At 53.7% G+C, this 19,730-nt stretch overlaps 2 protein-coding genes across 2 annotated transcripts; one reads left to right on the forward strand and one right to left on the reverse strand.

Annotated features, from left to right (window-relative positions):
- Positions 1-659: 659 nt before the first annotated feature.
- On the forward strand, positions 660-9,508 carry NT5C3B (5'-nucleotidase, cytosolic IIIB). The gene is made up of 9 exons (XM_044247941.1): positions 660-710; positions 955-1,053; positions 1,656-1,725; positions 1,812-1,858; positions 4,321-4,406; positions 4,973-5,062; positions 7,047-7,209; positions 7,956-8,156; positions 9,001-9,508. Exons 1-9 carry the CDS (start codon positions 699-701, stop codon positions 9,133-9,135), a joined length of 903 nt encoding a protein of 300 aa, XP_044103876.1. The 5' UTR covers positions 660-698; the 3' UTR covers positions 9,136-9,508.
- Positions 9,509-11,209: 1,701 nt separating this feature from the next.
- Positions 11,210-19,410, reverse strand: FKBP10 (FKBP prolyl isomerase 10). Its single transcript, XM_044247942.1, has 10 exons — positions 19,105-19,410; positions 15,969-16,114; positions 15,345-15,534; positions 15,082-15,227; positions 14,551-14,740; positions 14,229-14,374; positions 13,472-13,664; positions 12,922-13,064; positions 12,556-12,719; positions 11,210-12,269 (listed from the first exon to the last, which is right to left on the reverse strand). Exons 1-10 carry the CDS (start codon positions 19,347-19,349, stop codon positions 12,084-12,086), a joined length of 1,749 nt encoding a protein of 582 aa, XP_044103877.1. The 5' UTR covers positions 19,350-19,410; the 3' UTR covers positions 11,210-12,083.
- Between the last annotated feature and the right edge of the window lie 320 nt (positions 19,411-19,730).

Genomic DNA, 19,730 nt, shown 5'->3' on the forward strand with positions numbered 1-19,730 from the left:
CTCTCTCCTATCTCTGTCCTCCTTCCTTCCCCCCCTCCCCCACCATTCAGGCTGAAGATCCCCCACACCTTCCAAGCCCTTGAATCTGGAGTAGGACTGTGACCACCAACGCCATATAAGAGTTTTTATCCATTCTAGCTCCTGTTGCCCACTTCAGATGCCCAGTTCTGTATCTGTGTAGCATCATCTAGACCTTCTTCCACTGCTGGGCACTTGGCTCCCAGACACTGAATTCAAGGAAACCAAGTCAGAGGAGGCAGAAGGAAGGGAAGCTGATTAGAGCTCACGCTGGCCGAGCTGTCCAGGGCCTTCCTGCCCTGCGGACTTGTGTTAGTTGCTCATTGTCTTCTGTGATGAGAAGTGGGCCCAGTTAAGCCCCTTCTGGATGTTTTCCATACCCCCTCCCTTCCTGCGGCTTTTGTGTTTTGCAAAATTTGCGTCTGGAAATGACCCCTCTGGCCAGTACTTTTGCTGTCGACGGTGGCACCCGGTAACCCCAGCTCTTGGGACCTTCACCCTGCTCAACACAGAGCCGGCACTCGGGGTCTTGCCCAGCGCGGGCGCCGCCCTCTCCGGGCCCCGCCCGCCACCCGGTCCCCCGCCCGCTGTTCCCCGGCCTCCCGGCGGCGGGCGACGCCTGCGCAGTGCGGGCGCGGGGAGGTCGTTGTCCCGGCGCCGTCGTCCCGGCCGCGAGCGCCATGGCGGAGGAGGTGAGGCGGGAGGAAGCGTCCGACGTGGGGCGGGCTCCGATCCCCGGGGCGCTCCGAGGCTCCCAGCTGGCCGCCTGGGCCCCGCCGCGCCACCTCGGCCAGTAGGCGCCCGGGTCTGGCCCGGAGCCCCCCTGTGCGCCTCGCGCGCCCCGGCCCTGCCTCGCAGGGCTGCGGAGCCGGCGCCGGGCTCCCCCTGGGCCCAGCGCGGTGCCGGGGTCAGCGCTTCTCTCGGGTCTCGGGACAGGTGAGCACCCTGATGAAGGCCACGGTCCTGATGCGGCAGCCCGGGCGGGTGCAGGAGATCGTGGGCGCCCTCCGCAGAGGCGGGGGAGACCGCTTGCAGGTACGGCGGGGGCGACGTGGGGCGGCTGGGGAGGTGACCGGCCCAAGGGGCCTGCCCGCGCTGCCGCGGACGCTTCCGGCCCTGAGCCCCTAAAAATGGCCAGCGGCGGGAGGGCGAACCGGTTGCTCCACCTGATTGCCCTGGGTTAGAGTCCACCTGCCGGAAAACCGACATTTCAAATTTGTCGGTCATGACCAGAGTCTGCTTCCTCTTACTAGGTAGAAGGCACCCAGCACCAGGCCCTAGGGCCTTGTTTCCACACTAGCCGGGTCAGCGGGCTCCCCAGGAAGTTGCAGATGTGATGGGTCACCTTGGGAGGGTCCCAAGGCAATGAGATGGCAAGGCTAAGAGTCAGAGAGGGTCTTGATTCTTCAGTCCCCACTCTGCCAGCGACCTCCAAGAGTCTGGGCGTCCTCAGGCATAGCAGGCTGCTCTAACTAGGATTAGTTCTCCCTCCCCGCTCCCAGCCTCTTCCTAACTCCTGCAGGGCTTTGCCTACTGGCTGGATACTGAGCTGGTTTGCCTTTCATAATCTTCCCCTGCCTGGGCAGGGCCACACCATAACGCATCTGTATGGATAGCATCTCTCTTTTGCATTTTAGGTCATCTCTGATTTTGACATGACCTTGAGCAGGTTTGCATATAATGGAAAGCGATGCCCTTCTTCTTATAGTAAGTCACATACTAGCTTGCTTTTGGGGGCTTGACAAGATGGTGACTTCTGAGTGGCAAATGAAAGGAATTTTGTGTGTTTGCAGACATTCTGGATAACAGCAAGATCATCAGTGAGGAGTGCCAAAATGAGGTGGGTTACAGCCCCTTCTTTGTTCAGAGATGGCTGTCATGTTCTACTTGAGATAGTTCTCGGTTAGGACCAAAGATTCCAGGGTAGACCTTAGAAGATTAATATTTAAAAAAAATTGTTCTTATGTTCAGGTGGACCTAGTCTCATAGACTGGGGCAGTGTTTCCTTTTTGTTCAAGACATGTGACGATTGGTGGTTAGAATGTGGATGTTATGCATTCTGCGAGTTATAGAGTTTACAAGAGACTTCAACATTTGCTGTTTAACCCTCCAGCAACTCCAAGGGGTGGATAGAACCACCATTATCTCCATTTAACAGATGAGAAAACAGGCTTGAAGAGGATAAGCAACTCCTTCAAGGGTCATACAGGCAAGACACAGAGAGCTTGGTTTTCCCATAGATCTAATTCTGTCCCAAACTCTTTTCACTACATTATGCTGTTTCTTTAATAATATAATTGCGGGGGGGCACCTGGGTGGTTCAGTGGGTTGAGCATCTGACTCTTGGTTTTGGCTCAGGGTGGTGGGATCTGGGATTAAGCCTGCTGAGCAGAGAGTTTGCTTGAGATTCTTTCCCTCTCCCTCTGACACTCCCCCTGCGCACCCCCCACCTCTGTCTCTCTAAAATAGATAAGTGTTTTAAAAAATATATAATTTTTTTGGCAAGGTAACAAGTCAGAAAGACTTCTGAATTAATGTCCCTATATGATAACGCCCACTTCCTTGAGATGCATACAAATATTATGTATAAATCATGCAGCCTTGGAGTTCATTTTACTTTGTTCCACATTCTGGCCTCTTTGCCAGAGGAGAGCCCTGCTGCTTGTACATTTCTCTGTAGTTTGCTGAGCACTTTCTGCTGAAGAGCTGTATCATTTAGTTTCACTTCGTTATGAAATTCACTAAATTACATTTTAAGCGGTCTGTCAATCTGTCATCTTGATCAGCTTTTCCAATACTCTGTCATGGTTACTTGTTATTAAGATGGGCAGCAAATTATAGATGCACCTTATATTTCTAAAACCCATCTTTCTGGAGATGCACTTTTAGCTTAACGTAAATTCTGGCTCCAGACCTAATCAGTTGCTTTTGGTAAGTCACTTTTAGTGGTCCCTCACATACATGTCTTACCAGCTTCCAGAAAGCTGCACCCACAAATAAGACAACAGGTTGGGTGCCTGCTCTAGGATAACAAAATGAAGGCAAACTAAGATTCTGGGCGTTGATGAGCTCCCGAAAAAAATCATAAAGCAAAGTTTATGCATGAAGCCCTTTTTCTTTTTTAAAAAAGTATATTCTGTTGAATTCTCTTATGCTTTTTAGAAAAATATTCTCACACTCCCCCCAAAACACACACATTGAGAATCTCAATACATTTTAGGAGTTTTCTCCCTTTGTCAGTGTGTGCTCTTTGCCTTTAACTCTCTTTTGGACCCATGGTCAGGGACTCCACATTGATCTCATAATATTCTGAGACTGGGCATATGTTAAAGTTAAAATTCTTTTGCCCGACCAGTTCCCGTTTTTATTGGGTGCTGTTACTGACTGGCCTGTGTGACTCGTGGTCCCAGATGCGGTCTCCCCAGACATGGAAGGAGATCATAATAAGAGAAGGTGCACACAGGAGCCGGTGAACTGATTGTCCTGATGTTGGTTCTATGATCGTTATTCACCAACATGCTGGCTCCCAAACCCACTTCCGTGATTTTTCTACTTCCACTTTTATGATTTTTGCCATATCTATTAGAGTGGCCGGTAATACATATTTTACTTAAAGTTGGGTTACTATTAAAAATCTGAATGTGGGGAGTCTGGGTGACTCAGTCAATTGAGCATCTGCCTTCGGCTCAGGTCGTGGTCCCAGGATCCTGGGATCGAACCCCGAAGAGGGCTCCCTGCTCAGTGGGGAGTCTGCTTCGCCCTCTCCCTCTCCCTGCTGCTCCCCCTGCTTGTGCTCTCTCTGTCTCTCTCTGTCAAATAAATAAAATCTTTAAAAAAAAATCTGAGTGCAATTAGAAAAGAAACAATCTTTGTGAGAGCATGAATTTGATGCGCTAGTTTTTTTTTTTTCTTAATACGCATTAAAAGGAATCCAAAACTACTAAAATGAAAAGTGTGTATCCATGTGCCTCCTAAAGTGACTTGGCCTACCCCCTGAGAATGTGGACCCCATTTGGGGAAATACAGCTTTAATCCCTTCTTACCGGTTAAGCCCTGTTGACTGAGCTAGAGAATAACAACAAAATCTAGTAACTTCTCACCTGAGAGCATAAGGTCTTTGTGGATTCTTAGACCTCACCCTCTGAGGGTGCGGATGTAGGGCTGACCAGCTCGGCAGGTCCGTCACTCCCTAACACAGAGTTGCCTCTTCTAGGTGATTATTTCCTCACACTCAGCTGTGGGCCTTCGCTGGGGAAAACTTGATGTGGGCTAACGGCTTTTCTCTTCATTTGGATGTCTCAGCTCAAAGCGCTCCTTCACCACTATTACCCAATTGAGATCGACCCGCACCGGACCATCAAAGAGAAGTTACCTCACATGGTGGAATGGTGAGTGACGGTGGTTTTGAACTGCTCCTGGCCCCCATGATGGATGGGTCCGGGAGAGGGGTATGTTTTTCCTGAGCTTGAATGAGGTGGCAGGTCCCCTTACCTTACTGAATTGCCCTGGCCCCCCTATTAGAACCAACCATCCAGCCCCAGAGGGGCTACTTGTGGCTGCTGCTGGAGTGGGGGCCCACTGAGAATCCTTGGAAGGAGGGAAAAGCCCCTGGGTTTGGGGGACTACATGCTGTGGGGAGATAACTTTCCTATAGGAACCAGCATAGCCTATAGGGGACAGAGCCCCGGTTCTCCAGAACATGGGGTCACCAAGGGAGGGATTCAGAAGGGCTTGGACTTCAGCGGTTAGCCCACCCAGTTCTTGTTCCTGTGGCTGTGGTTCGGCTTCCTCACCCTCTTCCTTTTAAGGCCAGCCGGAGTCCTTCAGGAAGTGGCTTGGTAGAAAAGGATGAGGCCTCCATTATCTTCCAGAGGGGACTTGGCCCTAAAAAGGGAAAGGATACTTTCCTACTTAGTGATTGGAATTTGGGCTTTTTGGGGGCGTCTGCTTCTAGGTGGACCAAAGCACATGATCTCCTTTGCCAACAGAAGATTCAGAAGGCTCAGATTGCCCAGGTGGTTAAAGAGTCCAATGCAATGCTTAGGTAAGCGGCTTGCTCTGGGAAACATTGGAAACCGGTTTGCTCCCAAAAAGAGGCTGGGAAGGAGTGGAGGGGAGTTAGTTGCTAGGAGAATAAGAAGAGACAGACACCGTAAGTGGCTGATGTGAAGAAGGCCTTGCTTTTCCTCTCTGAATACAGCTAAAGGATTTCTCACCTGTGGGTGCTTCCTAGGAAGCTGTCTGCTACTAGTGGAGGTAATAAGAATATGACCAAGGCTTCATCTCCTGGAACAAACAGCATCTAGCTCATTTTCTGCAGTGGTGAAAAGACTTTGGGGTCACCATGATGCCTGATGTTCTGGATTAAACCAGACATGGGAGTTGACTGGCCTAGGACCCTTGATCATCAGCGGCATTCCTAGTGCTACTGTCTCTGCTGCCATGTTCGTTCTTTCTTTCTTCTTTTTTTTTTTTTTAATTAACATATAATGTGTTATTTGTTTCAGGGATACAGGTCTGCGATTCATCAGTCTTACACAATACACAGTGCTCACCACAACACACCCCCTCCCCGGTGTCCATCACCCAGCCACCCCACCCCCCACCCCCCCACCTCCAGCAACTCTCAGTTTGTTTCCTGAGGTTAAGAGTCTCTATGGTTTGTCTCCCTCTGTGGTTTCATCTTGTTTTATTTTTTTCCTTTCTTCCCCTATGATCCTCTGCCTTGTTTCTTAAATTCTGTATATGAGTGAGATCATATGATGATTATCTTTCTCTGGTAGACTTATTTCGCTTTGCATAATACCCTCTAGTTCCATACATGTCATTGCAAATGGCAAGATTTCGTTCTTTCTGATGACTGAGTAGTATTCCTGTGTGTGTGTGTGTGTGTGTGTGTGTGGTTATGTCTGTGTCTGTGTCTGTGTCTTTGTGTCTGTGTGTCTGTGTGTATACACAAGCCCCGCCTTGGGCTTCCAGCTCAGAGGGGAATCTGCTGCTCCCTCTCCCTCTGTCCCTTCCTCCGCTCATGCGTATGCTCTCTCTCTCTCTCAAATAAATAAAATCTTTAAAAAATAAAATAATAAAATGTTTCTAAAAAGAAAAAATTTAGAGGCACCTGTGTGGCTCAGTCAGTTAAGCGTCTGACTCTTGATTTCGACTCAGGTCATGATCTCAGGATCCTGGGATGGAGCCCCATGTCGGGCTCTGTGCTCAGTGGGGAGCCTGCTTAAGACTCTTTCTCCCTCTCCCTTCCCTCCACACCCACACCCACACTCTCTCTTAAATAAATTTTTTTTTTTTAAGATTTTATTTATTTGACAGACAGAGATCACAAGTAGGCAGAGAGGCAGGCAGAGAGAGAAGAGGAAGCACACTCCCCGCTGAGCAGAGAGCCCAATGCGGGGCTCGATCCCAGAACCCTAGGATCATGACCTGAGCCGAAGGCAGAGGCTTTAACCCACTGAGCCACCCAGGCGCCCCAAATAAATAATTTTTTAAAGACAGTATTAAAAATACTTTTCTTTCCCAAGATTTTATTTATTTGGTGGACAGAGAGAGATCATAAGTAAGCAGAGAGACAGGCAGAGGTGGGGGGGAAGCAGGCTCTCCGCTGAGCAGAGAGCCTGATGTGGGGCCCGATCTCAGGACCCTGAGATCATGACCTGAGCCAAAGGCAGAGGCTTAACCCATTGAGCCACCCAGGCACCCGAATAAAAATACTTTAAAAAAATCTTTTATTTATTCATTTGAGAGAGAGAGACAGACAGACAGGGCACAAACAGGGGGAAGGGCAGAGGGAGAGGGAGAAGCAGACTCCCCACCGAGCTGGGAGCCTGACGTGGGGCTCGATTTCAGGACCTGGAGATCATGACCCGAGCAGAAGGCAGACCCTCAACCATCTGAGCCACACAGGCGCCCCAAATAAATCTTTGAAAATGAAAAATTTAAAAATACATCACCTAAATAGGAAGTAAAGACCAGGAGCAGAGGCAGTGCCATTGCAGAGTCCATCCATCTCTTTTCAGGGAGGGATACAAGACGTTCTTCAACACCCTCTACCAGAACAACATTCCCCTTTTCATCTTCTCTGCGGGCATTGGTGACATCCTGGAGGAGATTATCCGGCAGATGAAGGTGTTCCACCCCAACATCCACATCGTGTCTAACTACATGGACTTTGACGAAGACGTGAGCCTGACCTCCTTTAGGCTGGGGGGGTGGAGGGGTGGGAACTGCCAGCACCCCTCCCCGGCAGCAGCTGAAACCCTGAACCCTGACTTGGGGAGGGAAGGGAGGGAACCCTTACTTGTTTCTTCATGCCCGCCAAAGACAGTTACCTCTGAAGGACTCGCTCTTTGGTGTTTGACAGCTCACTGGGGTACCTAATTTAGGGTTCAGCCAGGCCCCATGTCAGCGTCCCAGGCCATCCTGGGTACTCCAGGGCTTAGACTTTGACTTTTTTCCTGGAGCCAGACCGAGGCTCTGACTTCTTCCCCTCACACCAACTGCTGGGCCGCTGCTCCGTTCACCTGGGGAGAGGCTGCGCCCGCCACCATGTGGCCTGAACAGTGCCCGTGTCACGGCTTCACGCTCCCGCCAGAGTGGCTGATCGGTCATGTCTGAGGGTCCTTGTGAGTTTTTAAATCAGGGGTTACACACTTTTTGTTGTAAAAGGCCTGGTAGTACCTACTTTAGATTTTGTGGGATGATGGACTCTGATCTGTCACAACTACTCAATTCTGCTGTGGCAAAAAAAAAAAGTGGCCACAGTGCTTGCTTCTGGCTACAGGACCTAGTTGGCACGCCCTGAGTTTGGACTACAAGGAGGTTCTGGCATTTCTCTGGCTGTCGGGATTCTCTTTCCTCTGTGACAGAGACCGTGGAGAACGGGCTCTAGAGGGTCCCTGCAACCCTTCTGTCTCTCGCTTGCTTAGGGTTTCCTCCAGGGATTTAAGGGCCAGCTCATACACACATACAACAAGAACAGCTCCGTTTGTGAGAACTCCGGCTACTTCCAGCAGCTTCAGGGCAAAACCAACATCCTCCTGCTGGGAGACTCCATGGGGGACCTCACGATGGCTGATGGGGTGCCAGGTGTGGAGAACATTCTCAAGATTGGCTTCTTAAATGACAAGGTAGGTGTGGGACCAGGGCTTCCCAGCTCAGTGGCGTGCTTCTGTTTCGATGCCTGTTAAATGCCTGGCGAACACCTCTATGTGCCAGTCAAGGTCAAGTCGTAGAGGCACTGAGGTGTGGCACAAACTATATTCTCATGGGAAAACAGCGATGACAGCTGTCGGGCACACAGCGGAGTTCAGAGACACTATTGGGTGCTCACCACGTACTGGGCATATTGACCCATTTAGTCCTTACGGCAGCCTTCTGAGATAGTGACTCTTATGCCTCGTTTTACAAATGGGGAAACTGAGTCAAGGAGGTTCATCTAATGGTGGTAGATAGTGTAGGAAGTGGGGGGCTGATTACAATCCTAAATCATAGCTTTAAGGCATGACTGAGGTGGGAGATGTCAGTATTCAGGAGGTGGGTGTATAAGTCAGAGAAGGAAAACACAAGAACAGACCAGGGGCCAACCAGAGGCAGGGGGATCACCATCAGCATGAAGGGGCTCAGTATGGTGTCAAGTTAGAAGGCCACCAGTTCGTGCATTCCCCACTCCACAGCCAGCCAGCATGTGCCGAAGACCTCTAGAATGTTTGACCCGTATGAAAATTCAGTCCAGATGGACTAGAAATCACATCTGGTTTTTAAATTTTAATCCCAGTCCTGTCCTTCTGTCACTGACCCGAGGGTTAATTGTGGCGCCCAGTGCCCATTGCCGTCCAGAGGGCAGATCTCTGTCCTGGAGCTGTTCTTGGGGAGCTGCAGCTCGAATGCCCTCCGCCCCTTGCCCCGGGTGCCTGAGAGGCAGAGGCAGAAGGCAGGGCGTTCTGGGGACTCTCTGCCCTCTCCCCCGGGCAGGTGGAAGAGCGGCGGGAGCGCTACATGGACTCCTACGACATTGTGTTGGAGAAGGACGAGACGCTGGATGTGGTCAACGGGCTGCTGCAGCACATCCTGCACCGCGGGGACTGGAGAGAGACACAGGGCTCCTGAGAGCCAGCAGGCGGCTGGGGGGCCAGGCACCACGGGCTGGAGAGCGGGGAGCCTCACCGGGAGGTCGCCCTGTGGGAGCGCTGCTCGCTGCATGTCCCTGTGCGTGCGGAGTCCGGGATGCAGCTGCTGAGCCTGGGCCTCTCCCTCCTCCTCCCCCAGTGTCCTCTGTGGTGGTCTCGGGGGTGGGGCTGGTCGGGGGGCCCCTGCCGGGGGGCGGGGATCAGCCAGGTAAAAGCGGGACCCACAGGGTGTTAGTGCCCTAGGGACCATCTAATCCAGGGGTTCTTTCTCCCCCAATTTTTTAAACACGGGAGGATGTTCTTCAAAGAAATCTAATGTGTGAAACAGATCAAAATAAAAAAAGGAGAAAACAGCTGTTCTGATTTGGGGGGGTGCAGGGCTGGCTGGCTTAGTTGGTGAGGCGTGTGACTCTTAATCTCAGGGTTATGGGTTCAGGCCCCACATGGGGTGTATAGACTACTTAGAAAATAAAATTTTAAAAAAAACCCCAAACACCAAATTCACTCACGAGACCCTCTGAGCACCCCCTAAATGTGTCTGGGGACCAAGGTGAGTAGGCAGGTTTGGAAGGTGTGTTTCCAAACCCTGACCTGGGATGGTTTCACATGATGCTGAGGTGTCTGTTAAACGTGGAGCTGAGGGGGTCCGTCGGGCCTGGCCAGCCCGGTGTGCAGAGCTCCCTGTTGATGGATCTCCAAACGGATCCGTTTGGAGGCAGATTTTCTCTTGTGCCCTGGGCTCCTGCCCTGTCTGCTCTTCCTTATGTGGGCCCAGGGCCATGGAGATGGGTGCCTTCGGGGTGGGGAGGGTCCTGCAGTGGGACCCGAAGGGAGAAGCTGGTCCTCGACACAGCGGAAGTGATTTCTGCTCCGTCTCGCATCACTGGCTGCCCTTTGAGTTTCTTTCCCTTCCTCCTCCCCTGTCGACTTGGATGGTCAAGAACTAGCTGAATTCTCTCTAGGGCACCTTTTGAAGGTGTTAAGCGGCCAGTTCCACTGGCATTTTGCAGCGTGCCCTCAGAGAAACGCACCCCTCCTCCCGCAGAGGGTGCCTGGCTGTGGGACACGGTTCCCTGCAGCTCTGTAGGGGAAGGAAGGCAGTGCCTCCCTCACGAGAGCCCTGAAAACGGGTGTCGCTTCCATCTACAGGTGGCTTGGAAAAGACCAGAAACTTACTCCAACTCCATAGCTAGGAGCTAGCGCCAGGATTTCAGTGATTCTGACCGAAGCCGTAGCGTTTCTTGGGCTTCACGCGTTCACACCCACATGTGCGCTCCGGTTCCAAGCTGGTCTGTTGGCTTCTGGGGAGCTCGTGGCTACCATCGGAGGCCCATCGGAAGCCACAGTCAGACCCTGAGGTGCCCTCGGGATGCTTTGGGGCCAGGAGTATCTGTGATTGGCCGTGGGGAAAAGCCATGTCTCAGGATCCTGAGCAAGAAGTGGGTGCTTATGGGGGACAGGTAAGTTCAGGGAGCCCAAGACCATCAGTCTGTCTCCCAAGCCTCCCCTGCTCTCCTGTCGCCTCCTGGTTTAGGTCATCTTTGTTCTAGCTGGGCGGGAGAGGGGAAGGTGGCTGGCCTGCTGGCTGGAGCAGCTCTGTTACCTTTGCTGGGGGCCCTGTTACCTTTGCTTCAGACGGGGGAGGATCAGGACGGAGGTGATGGCTGGCAGCCAGGAGCAGGGAGAGGTGGGGCTCGCTGAGCATTGGAACAAACCTACATGTAAGAGATGAATCCGACCTGAGCCGCTTAATTTAATCCTTGAGTTTCTTGGGTCATGTTTGAGGTCAGGGACCTCATCTTTCCATTCAGTTGGGACAGTCAGGAGACTGGGATCATCTCTCCACCCCTCCCCCGGGAGGTCCCTGTATGAATGCCCACTCCCCAATCTCCCTCCTGCAGATAGGGGGTTCCTCTCCATGGAGAGGGCCCTGATGAGGCCAAAGGAGGCAGGAGGCGGAGATCCAGGATCTCGAGTGTCTACTTTGTGCCCCTTTCTTCCCCACTCTTTGGGTCCAAAGGCTTCCCTGCATGGAAAGAGCACATCCTGAGGCCTTTGGTTTAGTCTTTTATTTGGTGCAAAGGAGAAAGGGATCCGACACCAATTTAGCCTTTTGAATATGCAGAGCTCTGCCTACCCCCCTCTCACCCCAAGTGAGCCCTTATTCCAAGTTTATCTCAGCCCTGAACCAAGGATGTCATAGCCATCCAAGTAGTTATCCTCGCCCCCCCCTTCATATTCTTCGCCTTCTCTGTCCCTTAGAGAAAGCAGTCGCCTTTAGGGGTGAAAGGCAATGACAAGCCCAGCCCTGAATGCTGCACCCCAAGGTCACTCCAGCCCCTACTGGCCTGGTGGAGGGTGGACAGCGGAGGTGGGGGGACACAGGGGACAAGTGGGGCGCTGCCCTCCCTAGAAGCCAGCCAGAGTTGAGAGAGAGAGGCTGAGAGTCTGGTCAGTCCTGGTTCATGTTCCTGGGGAGCTGCCATGACACAGGAATAGGGGCAGGAGGGGAGTGGCTGGGGATGGCAAGGAAAAGTATGGAAAAAAGGGAAATTGGGGGAAATGAAAGAATAATAAGCTCAGCCTTGTTCAGTGTCTGGTGACGTGGAGGGGAGGTATGGGTGACACGCCAGCAATGGCCCTGTTCAACCCTCAGGCTCGGCCAATGGCCAGCTTGGCTTTGTGACTCCAAAACTTGTGAGGGAGGGGTTTGGGGTCAGAACAGAAAAACTGAGTAGAGGTCTGTGCTGTGGGTTTTACTCTGGGACTGGTGGGAAGACCAGAGTTGTCTCCTCTGACCACATTTTAGATGTTTCTAGACATCATGCCAGCACAGGGGAGGGTGACTCTTACGAGGTCAGCCCCACTGCCCACTGAACTCCCAGAAGTGGGCCTTTGCATCTGGGCCCGGGCCCAGGCCCCCGCCCTTCAGAGCTCCTCGTGGACCCGCTCTTGGTCTTCGTCTGACTTCAGTTTGAGCTCCTCCACAGTGATCTTGCCATCCTGGTTGCGGTCCTGGTTCTGGAACATGTCTGCTATGGTTTTCTCCGGGTCCTGCCCAGGCATGAGGCGTCCTTTGCCCTCACTGACTTGAGCCTTGATGAAGGTGGAGAACTGGGAGCCCAGAGAGCCAAGAGGAGAAGGGAGTGAGGGTCTCACCTGAGCGGCCGTGGGTGGACTAGGGAAGGGCCCCAGGAGCTAGATGGCAGTGGGGGGGGATGGGCTGCATGAGGAAGAGGCAGGGACAAGGGAGCTCAAGCACAGGGACCCAGGACAGGGGCAGAAACAGGTGCAGATGGGATGGCAGACGGACTGCATTGCTCGATGCCACCTACATGGTGGCTCGTGCTGGGGTGACAGCGGGGGATTGGTTCTTAGAAGGACTGAACTTCTCACCCACCTCCTCTGGGGGGACCTCGCCATCCTTATTGAGGTCCAGGCCTTCGAACAGGTTGACAGGAGGGTCCTCGTGCCACACAAACAGGTAGCCTGTGGGCAGCCCCTCCTCCCGGGACACCAGCTCCACCTCAAACAGCAGCACCGCACTGCCGGGGACACCCCGGGCTGGAGGCGGGGAAGGGAGAAGAGGAGAAGGAAGGCGTCGCCATCAGGCCCGGGTCTGGGCCCGACTTGCAGCCTTGCCCTGGGAGCTCCCCAGCCCAGAGGCCTCAGTTTCCCTGTGCCAGGCGCATGGAATGTTTGCAGAACCCCTGGGAAGGATTCCTGCACTCCCCCCGCCAGCCCCCAAGGACAGTCAGCCCCTCACCTCCGCTCTCTCCGTGTGCCAGGTGCGGGGGCACCACGAGCTGCCGCCTCTCTCCCACACACATGCCCTGCAGGCCCGTGTCCAGGCCCTCAATCACCTTGTTGGCCCCCAGAGTAGCCTCCTGGGGGTCACCATAGTCGTGGCTGGGGGGAGAGCAGATTCCTGGGTCAGTGCCCATCCTTGTCCCCGGCCAGCTGTTATCCCATCGTCCCACCCCACCCCCGGCCCCCCAGTTCAGAGGGAGAATGCCCTCCTCACGGAGCCACTGCCCCTGAAGCGTGGCCTGGAGGGCTCATCGCCCCCTGCTTTGGTTTCCACTCCACAAATGGAGCCAGCGGCTCCCCTAGACGGCTGGCTTCACCCTCCCTGAGTCCACAAGTCAGGAACCTCAGCTCCTCATGCTCCCCCACCACACTCGCTTGCTGGACGGGAACTTAGGGAAGAAGCACCTGTTGGGGGTGATCAGAAGGACTCCCTGCACCTGGGCCCACCCACCTGCCCAGCCCTGGCCCCACCCACCTGCCCAGCCCTGGCCCCGCCCCGGACCCACGAGGAGAAGAGCTTGGTGCCATCCAGAAGGGAGCAGTTGTAGTGGTAGCGAACAAAGTCCCCAGGCTTGGCCGTCTCATTGCAGGTCTCCGGGGGTGGGGACAGAATCTTGATTTCCACCGGATCTGCAGGGTTGTGGAAGTCAATGATGTGGACGTCGAAGATCAGCACAGCAGAGCCAGGGATCTTGTCTCCTGGAGCCAAAACGGGGAGTGGATCCGCTTGGAATCCAGAAGGGGCTGCTCAGGCCTCCACAGAGGCCCCTAGACCTACCCAGTCCTGTGTTTTCAAGCCAGGATGGGATGGAGTATTTGTCCCCAGGGTCGACTCTTCTAATACCCTCTTGTGGAGGGTGAGGGACAGGGAAGGAAGGGCCACGCCAGTTAGAAAGCCCTTTATACACAAGCTCTTCCAATCTCCCAGTAACTTACCCTGCTGGTCAGTGTGATTAGTCCCATTCTACTGGTGAGGACACTGAGGCTTCCAGCAAAGCTGGGGCACAAGTCCAGGTCTCTCTGCTTCCTAGGGCTACGCTGTTTCTGTTCTTCTATAACCACCCCACCTCCCCAAACTCAGGAGTCTGCTGCCCTTCTCCAGGATGGAAGGGAGAAGTGGGGGGGTGTTGCCCCTGGAGGAAAGGACGGAGTCTGTGTGGCAGGAGGTGGGCGGGTGAGAGAGGGGCAGAGCAGTGGCTGGGATGTCAGGGAACAGACTGCAGAGGAATAAGGCGGTGACTGGGAGCACAGGGGCATGCCTACCAGTTCCGTTCTCCCCATAGGCCAGATGGGGGGGGATGGTGATCCTCCGGCGCTCCCCTATGCAGGCGCCCTGCAGCCCCTGGTCCATCCCGGGGATGATGTAACCCTGCCCCACATAGGTGTTGTAGGTGTGGTTGCGGGAGTAGCTGTAATATGGGGAGGGCCAGCAAGGGAGTCAGAGGTGCACCCTGACCCCCTCTTCTCCGCAGCTCAGAGCAACCCCTAGCTGCTGTTGGGGTTGGGGGGCCGTCCTCAGATCCTGCTTCAGCTTCCTCCTCCCTCCTCCCCGCCCCCACCTTCCCTCTTCAGGAGTCCCAGGGACCTGGAATCAAAGGGGGTGCCGTCCATCAGGGACCCGTTGTAGTGGTAACGCATGAAGTCTCCAGCTACCGCTCTCCGGATGCAGCCAGGAGGTAGCTCCAGCGTCTCCAGCTGGACAGTGTCCTTAGGGTTGTGGACGTCAATCAAGAGCACGTGGAAGACCAGGGAGGCCTGCGGGGGGATCACAGTCCCTGGGGAAGGGATAGGCTTGAACCATACAAGTGGAGAGCAAACCACAGCTCCTTCTCCATTCAGGAAAGCCTATGTGAGCACCTTGCAAAAAGATGCTAATTCTATTCTCCAGAGACCCTTCCCAAGTGAGGCGTGAACTGGATCTTCCCAAGACCATCACCAGCCCATATCAAATGCGTGTGAATCAGAATAAAGCACCCTTTTTTAGTGAGATCATCACCAAGATAGATTTCATCTCTATGGGCCTCCTTGGCTGAGTGTCCTTGTGCAGTACACAACCTGAACAACTGTATGTGGCAGCCCTCTTCTGGGGAATCCCCAAGTCCCTGTCTGTCCTCACCATAGCCTTTCTCGCCATAGGCCAGGAACGGAGGGATGATGATCTTCCTTCTCTCTCCAGGACACATGCCCAGCAGCCCCTGATCCATGCCCTTGATCAGCCAGCCAGAGCCAACGTAGGTGTCATAAGTGCCGTCCCTACTGTAGCTGCAGAGAATGAGGTAGAGGTGATGCTGCAGGAGACGGGAGAGGCAGGCTGGGCCCCGGACACCTTCCCCATCATACTCTATTCCCCAGGGTCCCAGGACTCCCTCCAGCCCTTACCTGGTGTCAAAGGCGGTGCCATCCAGCAGGGTGCCATTGTAGTGGTAGCGGACAAAGTCGCTGTCCTGGACAGTGCGGGGGCAGTGGGCTGGGTGCAGCAAAGTGCTCACCTGCACAGTGTCTGCCTTGTTCCACACATCCAGCAGGACCACATCGAAGTAGAGGGTGGCATCAGGGGGAATGAGCCCCGCTGTGGGAGTCCGACAACCACAGCTTGTATTTGGGGCAGCCTCCAGGAACCCTCCAAATGCCACAACCCCTGGGGCCCCAGGACTCCCTCTAGCCTTAGCTGGTGGCAAAGGCGGAGCCACAGTTGCACCAACTCCAGCAAGGTGGGTTGAATAGGCATTGAAAGTCCCGCTTGCCCACGCCCCCCACCCTGGCTCCCCTTCTCCCCAGTCAAGCTTCGATTCTACCCAGGGCCCTGTCATTTCCTGTCCTCTCACTCCAGGGGCAGGAGACAGAAACTCTGGTCTCAGACCTGCCACGACTCCCACTGCCTGTGCAGTGTGACCTTGGGCGAGTCACGCTCCCACTCTGAACTTCAGTTTTTTTGGTTTTGGGTTCCAGAATGCTGCCTCTTCCTCTCCTTCATCCCCATGCCTGGGCCCGAACCCTTCTCACCCACACCAATGCTGCCATAGCCCAGGTGGGGGGGCACAATGAGACGTCGTCGCTCGTTGACACACATGCCCATGAGGCCCCGGTCCATGCCGGTGATGAGGCGCCCCACGCCCACCACGATGGCCACCAAGGTGCTTCGGTCATAGCTGGAGGAGGGAGGAAACAGCTGGGGTAGAGCAGCCTCTGCGCAGGGGCACACATACACTCAGTCCCCCTCCCATTCCACAGGTGTGCGTCCACAGGCTCCTGTCTTCTTTCAGAGCCTCCCTCCCCAGTTACATAGGGAAGCCCCTGAGGGAGGCTGGGGGCTTTTATTTGCCTAGGACGGGGGATGGGGGTGGATGGGGGGGTGGGGTATCTGTGCAGCAGAGGGAGAGCTAAGCGTGGCACCAAGGGGAGGAGGAACATTGAGCATTTACAACCAGCCAGATGAAATCCTTGGCCTTTTCCTTTCCTTTCCTTTATTTCATTCTTTCCCCTGTGAACTGGACGTTAGGGTTTTCATTTTTCTCATGATGAAGTTTGAGATGAGAGGCTAACTGACTTGCCCAAGGTCCCTTGGTCTAGTGAACTCCGTGTTCCTGTTCAACTTTCCAAGGAAAGGAGGAGGCAGCAGAGCTCACGGAGGGTAGGGATTGGTTTCCAGTTTTGGAAAGGCCTGTTTTATTTTTTTATTTATTTATTTTTAAAATATTTTATTTATTTATTTGACAGAGAGAGATCACAAGTAGGCAGAGAGGCAGGCAGAGAGAGAGGGAGAAGCAGGATTCCCACTGAGCAGAGAGCCCGACATGGGGCTTGATCCCAGGACCCTGAGATCATGACCTGAGCCGAAAGCAGAGGCTTAACCCACTGAGCCACCCAGGCGCCCCAGAAAGGCCTGTTTTAAAATTGCTGTGGCCTTTATTTGTTTTTCTCTTACTTTTGTTTATTAATTGTTTTATTGAAGTATGATTGACATACAAGATGATTATTAGTTTCAGTTGTACAATATAGTGATTCGACATTTAATTTACATACATTACAAGAAGAGCACAATGATAGATCCAGTCAGCATCTGTCACCAGTTAAGGGAGGGTGGGAGATTTTTTTCTTTATTTACTTATTCATTTATTTTTAAGATTCCACCTATTTATTTAACAGAGAGGGAGCACAAGGCGGGAGTGGCAGGCTGAGGGAGAGGGAGAAGCAGGCTCCCCACTACGCTCGATCCCAGGACCCTGGGATCATGACTTGAGCTGAAGGCAAACGATCCTCCTGAGATTTTTATTTTATTTTATTTTAAGATTTTATTTATTTATTTGATAGAGAGAGAGAGAGAGAGCACAAGTAGGCAGAGAGGAAGGCAGAGAGAGAGGGAGATAGATGAAGGGAAGCAGGCTCTCTGCTGAGCAGAGAGCCTGATGTGGGGCTTGATCCCAGGACCCTGGGATCATGACCTGAGCTGAAGGCAGAGGCTTTAACCCACTGAGCCACCCAGGTGCCCCGAGATTTTTATTTAAAAAATTTTTTTAAAGTTACTTCATTTTTTTTTAAGTTTATTTAATTTTTTTAGTAATCTCTAACTCCAACATGGTGTTCGAACTCAAGACCTCAAGATCAAGAGTTGCATACCCTTCCAGCTGAGCCAACCAGATGCCCCAAGAGATTTTTATTTTGATCCAAGGGGTTAAGAACCATGGGTTAGGAAAGTTTTCCAAGCTCAGCACTGCACAAACTGGGACCAGCCAGGCTCCCCGAGTCCCACCATGGAAGTCATGGCCTACTCCCCGCCCCTCCCCTACTTGGGCTGTGCTCTTGGCCACAGGCCATAACTCATTCTGCCCACTGAGCTGAGTCCTTCACAGTGCTGCTGTGAGGCCCAAGCCTGCACAAAATTTCTTCCAGTTAAAAACTATCAGAGCACCCAGTCCTCCCCAGAGTCAAGATTAACATGCCCTCAACTGGCTTTCAGATCGGTAGGCACTGAGCGAAGTTTGCGTTCATTCATCATCTTACTTGAGCCCTGTTACCAGTCTTAGGAAGGGAGGACTTAATTTTCCTGATTGTTTTTAACCTCCATTTTTCAGATAAGGAACATGAAGCTTCAAGTGGAGAAATTCCTTGTCCATGGTCACAGGCTGGACTGGAATCTGGGGTCTTGGACTCTGGAGTTCATGGTCTTACTCTGTATACTGCCTGCCTTCCAAAGCCAAGGCCACTAATTTCCCGTGGGCTGAGTTGCGTGTTTTGGGAAGGGGTCTAAGTGGGATTGACTTCTTGGGATATGCTGTGTGACTGGGACCCGAGGTTTAACCCAGCCTGGCGTGCAGTCCTGCCCTGTCTCCACCAACAAAAGTGGCTTGCCAGAGCCGATCAAAGGCCCAATCAGACCAGAAGTGCATCTCTCACGCGCCAAGGCGGGCAAGATGGGCGGCAGCCCCCACCTGGTAGAGCTAAGATGGAGGAAGGTGGGGGTGCAGAGAGACCCGAAAGAGGGGTAAGAGAACCCTCCAAGGAGCCCAGGAGGTCAATGCCAGGCCATGTGACACGTAGACAGTCGGGGTCCCTACACAGAGCCCTACACTCCTGGATCCATCGTGCTTACTATAACGCTCCCTCGCTCTACAGGGCTAACTGCTCAAACTGACCACCACCTCCACAGAGGTTCTACTGCTTCTTTTCCGGTTACGAAGGCGCTAGACACTGGGGCTGGAACCAGAAGAGATTCAGGCTGGGTAGAAAGGGCAGGGGTCCAAGGCTGAGACCCCTGGAGAATTCACATGCAGCCAGGGCCAAGCCCTTCCCCCCACCACTGGGGACCAGAACCTCCTCCCTGCCAGGCCTTTAATAAAGCACCGGTGAGTAAACAGAGCAGTTCACCTAGATCACCAAACACTTGGGGTGGGGGGAAATGGGGAGCTTGTTCTAAAAGAAACTGGGGTCCTTTGAGAGGCGAGGGCTTGAAATCCAGGGCAAGGATGTCTTTGGGAAGATGGAGGTCTGGGAGTCCCCATCCCCAGGGTGCTGTGTTAGGGGTTAGAAGACTATGGAGCAGGGGATGTGGACACAGCCTAAGGGGCTACAAGGGATCCCCAGAATTAAGAGAGCCTGGCCCTAAGGGGGGTGGCGAGTCTGGGGGCACCCAACCCATTACCTCGAGTCAAACTTCTTGCCATCCTCGAAAGTGCCGTTGTAGTGGTAGCGCACAAAATCCCCCATCTGCACTTCCCGGGGACAGGTCTTGGGAATGTGGTACCTCTCGATGACTACATCTTCCAGGGGGCCCCCGGCCGGGCTAGCACGGCCCAGCCCCCTCACCACGGCCTGCACCAGCAGCAGCAGCAACTGCAGCAGGGGGAGCCGGGGGAAGGTGTGGCTGGGGGACACCGCGGGGAACATGGTGCCTGGAGCTGGGACGGCCGGCAGTGAGGACGAGCGAGGGAGTCGCCGCCGCCAAACTCCTTCCCCCGCTCCTCCCGGAGCAGGCTCCCCCCCTTCCTGTCCTCAGTCCCCACCCCCGCCCTGGCTGGTACACGTGGAATGGGGGGCAGGGGAGACTGAGCTGGCGGGCCGGGGGGCGGGAGACCGAGGGTGGAATAGGAGGAGGGGGCAAGACTGAGTGCTGGAGTCACAGGAATGCACCACAAAGAACTCCAGCTTCCCTCCTCCCGCTGTCCCTGGGCTTAGCGTCCAGGGGCCCGGCCAGGGAGGGAGGTTCGGGAAAGCGGAGAAGTCGGAGCTTACTCCCATTTAAAAAAAAAAAAAAAAGAAAAAAGAAAA

This window comes from Neovison vison, chromosome 5 (assembly GCF_020171115.1).
Source record: "Neovison vison isolate M4711 chromosome 5, ASM_NN_V1, whole genome shotgun sequence".
Lineage (NCBI taxonomy): Eukaryota > Metazoa > Chordata > Mammalia > Carnivora > Mustelidae > Neogale > Neogale vison.

Coding starts and splice junctions, on each gene's coding strand:
- NT5C3B (XM_044247941.1), top strand. Junction 1,054..1,655: donor GCGGGGGAGACCGCTTGCAG/GTACGGCGGGGG, acceptor TTTGCATTTTAG/GTCATCTCTGATTTTGACAT. Junction 4,407..4,972: donor TTACCTCACATGGTGGAATG/GTGAGTGACGGT, acceptor GTCTGCTTCTAG/GTGGACCAAAGCACATGATC.
- FKBP10 (XM_044247942.1), bottom strand. CDS start 19,349: ATGTTCCCCGCGGTGTCCCCCAGCCACACCTTCCCCCGGCTCCCCCTG. Junction 13,665..14,228: donor CTATGGGGAGAACGGAACTG/GTAGGCATGCCC, acceptor TTTTGGCTCCAG/GAGACAAGATCCCTGGCTCT. Junction 13,065..13,471: donor GGCACCAAGCTCTTCTCCTC/GTGGGTCCGGGG, acceptor CTCTCCCCCCAG/CCACGACTATGGTGACCCCC.